Consider the following 3,359-nt stretch of genomic DNA (forward strand, 5'->3'; position numbering starts at 1 on the left):
AATAAAAATATTTCCAGAATATACTCGTACCTTAAGCCGGGCTCAACTATCTGCTTAATGCAATATTTTAATGAGAAACAAGTCAGCGAACGATGAAGAGATTAATTGAAAATAATATTCGATGCGCGAAATTAAAATGGAGTGGAAGTTTCGTAAAATAATATTTTTGCCGCTAAGGTTATGGCTGTGTAAATAACCTCCTTTATAAATATCCAGATAGTCTTATATAAAACCAAACGAGGGATTGACAAAAGAAAGTTTCCTAATTGCTGAAAGACAAGTTCGTCCATTGAGACCACAATTTAGACATTGTCAGTAATTTGGTCAACATCCAAAAAACTTGATACTTCATTTCTAACACAAACAAATCGTATTGTAAGTTGTTCGTGTATTGAACTTTGTTTCTATAAGTACGAAAATGAAAGGGAGGCTATTGTTTTTATGTAGGTCGACGCAGAAAAAGAAGAAAAGAACTGCTATATACTGTATAACTATGTACATTATATCGCTGTGAATATTTCCTTAGCGATTATAATGGACCGAGGTTATCTACATTTGCAATTTAACTGAAAACTATTATTTAATACAAAAAAGTACATGTGAGACCTGAATCAAAGTATATATTAAATTTATTACTACTCTAAATGTTTTATTAAGCTAATATCTAATCAAATTCTTTTTGCCAAAGAATTTGCCAATTTTTTCGTTAAGGTTTGTATAATCATACACTCTTACGTCTGCTATAAAAATAGAATTCCTGACGTCAAAAATAATATTCTTCATATAATATGATTTTATTAATTTAATAGAAACACAAATAAATGTAAAATATAAATATTTATCATTTATATTTATCATTTATATTTACATTTATTGTACATATACCTACATATAAGTACATATATTAGTTGAAGACGTCGATATTGTGTATGGCGGTATTATTACTATTAGTTGACTATACTTATTGACACGTCACTAGTGATGCCACAGGCGTTTCCTTTCATAGTGAGGTAATAAAATCCTTTGTCACCCCAATGCTTGCCCCAGGAGTTCTTGATTATCCAATAGGGTAGGGTGTCAGTACCATTTGGATCAACTGGAAAATTTTTTTTTTACCTATTTTTAGTTTTAGCAGACTGAGGGAACGAATTTTCGAGGCTTTTCTTTGTTACCAGAACGATGAAATGAAAATATTAATAAATAATATTTCATTTCTTAAGTGAAAGTCGCGTTTAAAGTTTCACGCTTGTGCCACTATGCCACGACGGCCTGGGATGGAGTGTTTTAACACTAATTTTCTCTGTCTTCTCTACTGTGGAATAAAACATGAAGCTATAAAAGCGATTTGTTAATTTGACAATTACCACCGTACCATAAAGACCATATCCAACAATCAACACTGCGTGGTTCAGGGTATCTGGAGGACATTGATCTTCCGTGGGTTCGTCAATCCCACCATCATATCTATCCATTGATTCTGAATTTATACCTGAATAATTAATATTCAATTAGATGGTGAGTTAAAGAAACAAAGAAACCTACATATATATGTAAAATAAAAAAATAATTAATTAAGTAAAAATTAATTAAGTAAAATTAAAAACTTAAATCTAAAATATTTTTCTTCCAGGCAACTATTACAGACCACTCGCCAACGAATCCCAACTGATTTAACTACTAGGTTTGCTGCTGATTCACTTTAACTTCAGAATAGCTTGATCGTCATTTTATTGGACATTTAATTTAAATAGCCATGCCGATACATATACAAACCGTCGGCATTGTGTATGCTGACGGCAAGAAAATGAGGAAAAGAAATATTTTTGTTGAATTTAAGAATATTTATTATTCATATTTTCATTTCTTTGCTCTCACACGCTCTTACACGCAATGCCCGGAAAATTCGGCGAAAAGTGAGAAACTGAACTATCTAAGTTGCCTCTGCCTACCCTTCTAATGCGGGATACAGCGTGAAACTGAAAAAAAATATATGCAGGATATAAATGACGGCCTGAGGTACTTACGAGTATATGCGATAACTTTAAGGGGACATTACCTGCTGAAACTGGCCCGTAACGATATATATACTCTTTAATGGCGGCGGCATATGGTGGTACCCTTTTGAAACCCGTTACTGGCACAGGTTTAGGCCTTCCGTTCCATTTGCACGTCCCCAGTCTGCCTCTGTACGGCTCGTAGTCGTCGTCACGAAGTACTCCACCGAGTTTACTCACTATTCGCCTGTAAAAAGAGTACTTACAGATTAGTTTTTTATTGTATATTACGTTGTGCGTTCGATTTCCATTTGTGGAAAAAATATTATTTATGAATATTTTCATATCTTCGCTCTGGCACCAAGGCAAAACCTCGGCGCTGAATTCCGCCACACCACATGCAATGCCTTGAAAATTTCGGCAAAAACTTATGTCTCACAGTCCAAATGTATTAAAATTAATTTACTAGTTTTTAAAATACAGTGTTCACGTTTCTAGTATGGATTTAATATTTTAACTTTTTTCATATATATATATATATATATATAGTATATACTTTATATCCCGAATATATAACTTACGCAAATGTTTCTAGTATGCCTTGAGACTTGCAACCTACTCGTCCTCCATCGCAGTCTATAAGAAATTGTTCTGATAACGTTTCCTCACGACCATAATGTATCTTTGTTTGACTCTCGATATTTGCTGAAATATGTACAACAAAGAGGATTCTTTTGTAAATCTGATAAACTTTCAAAGGATCTAAGAGAATACACAAAAAAATATTAAAAAGATAGTAATTATTAATCCTTTTGGTGCCATTGAGTTGTATCTACACAATAGTTCTAGATTCATATTTAAATTATGCAAATTATTCATATTCGCGTCTATTTTAGGTAAGAGAATCCTGGAAATAAAATCTTAAATAGCTTTTTATTTATTTTTAAGTATTTTTTTGCAACACTGGAACCATTTTTACCTGGAGACCTAGTGTTAAGACAGTCCTTCTTATTAAGACACTTCCCTTCACTTTCCGTCGTCTTTCCGAATTAATTTAATGGCTATTTACATATGAAAAAAACATACAAAAAATTATATCACTAAAAAGAAATCTATATCAATTACCAACTGTACTAAACGCCCAACAGGCATTACACTTCCCCTGATTCTTTATCGGGGATACCATTTCTTCGTCTCTCCAATCAAAGTGTATAGGCGTAGGTCCATCGTTTACACGCTTTAATACGAACTTGCTATCGTTAAATGTATTATTTAAATTAAAATCATTTCCAAAAACTGAATTCTCGTATGCCAACAAAAAAGCTAACAGTATGAGGACCATCGTGTGCTCAGAAAATACGTTTT

The 3,359-nt window shown here is 32.7% G+C and overlaps 1 protein-coding gene across 1 annotated transcript; it reads right to left on the minus strand.

The window, feature by feature from the left end:
* Positions 1-855: 855 nt before the first annotated feature.
* LOC146539806 (cathepsin F-like) lies at positions 856-3,359 on the minus strand. The gene is made up of 5 exons (XM_085207912.1): positions 3,120-3,359; positions 2,576-2,699; positions 2,057-2,241; positions 1,373-1,489; positions 856-1,096 (listed from the first exon to the last, which is right to left on the minus strand). The coding sequence occupies exons 1-5, from the start codon at positions 3,334-3,336 to the stop codon at positions 948-950; spliced, it is 792 nt and encodes a 263-aa protein (XP_085064038.1). The 5' UTR covers positions 3,337-3,359; the 3' UTR covers positions 856-947.

Source organism: Heliconius melpomene, chromosome 3 (genome assembly GCF_056956725.1).
Source record: "Heliconius melpomene rosina isolate 202511_hmr_F chromosome 3, ASM5695672v1, whole genome shotgun sequence".
Taxonomy (NCBI): Eukaryota; Metazoa; Arthropoda; class Insecta; order Lepidoptera; family Nymphalidae; genus Heliconius; species Heliconius melpomene.

Bases quoted from the DNA above. Each gene is read 5' to 3' on its own strand.
- LOC146539806 (XM_085207912.1), bottom strand. From the start codon at position 3,336: ATGGTCCTCATACTGTTAGCTTTTTTGTTGGCATACGAGAATTCAGTT. The intron at 2,700-3,119 runs GTAATTGATATA...TACATATTTCAG, and splicing joins TTGGGCGTTTAGTACAGTTG to CAAATATCGAGAGTCAAACA. The intron at 2,242-2,575 runs GTAAGTTATATA...CTCTTTTTACAG, and splicing joins GGCATACTAGAAACATTTGC to GCGAATAGTGAGTAAACTCG.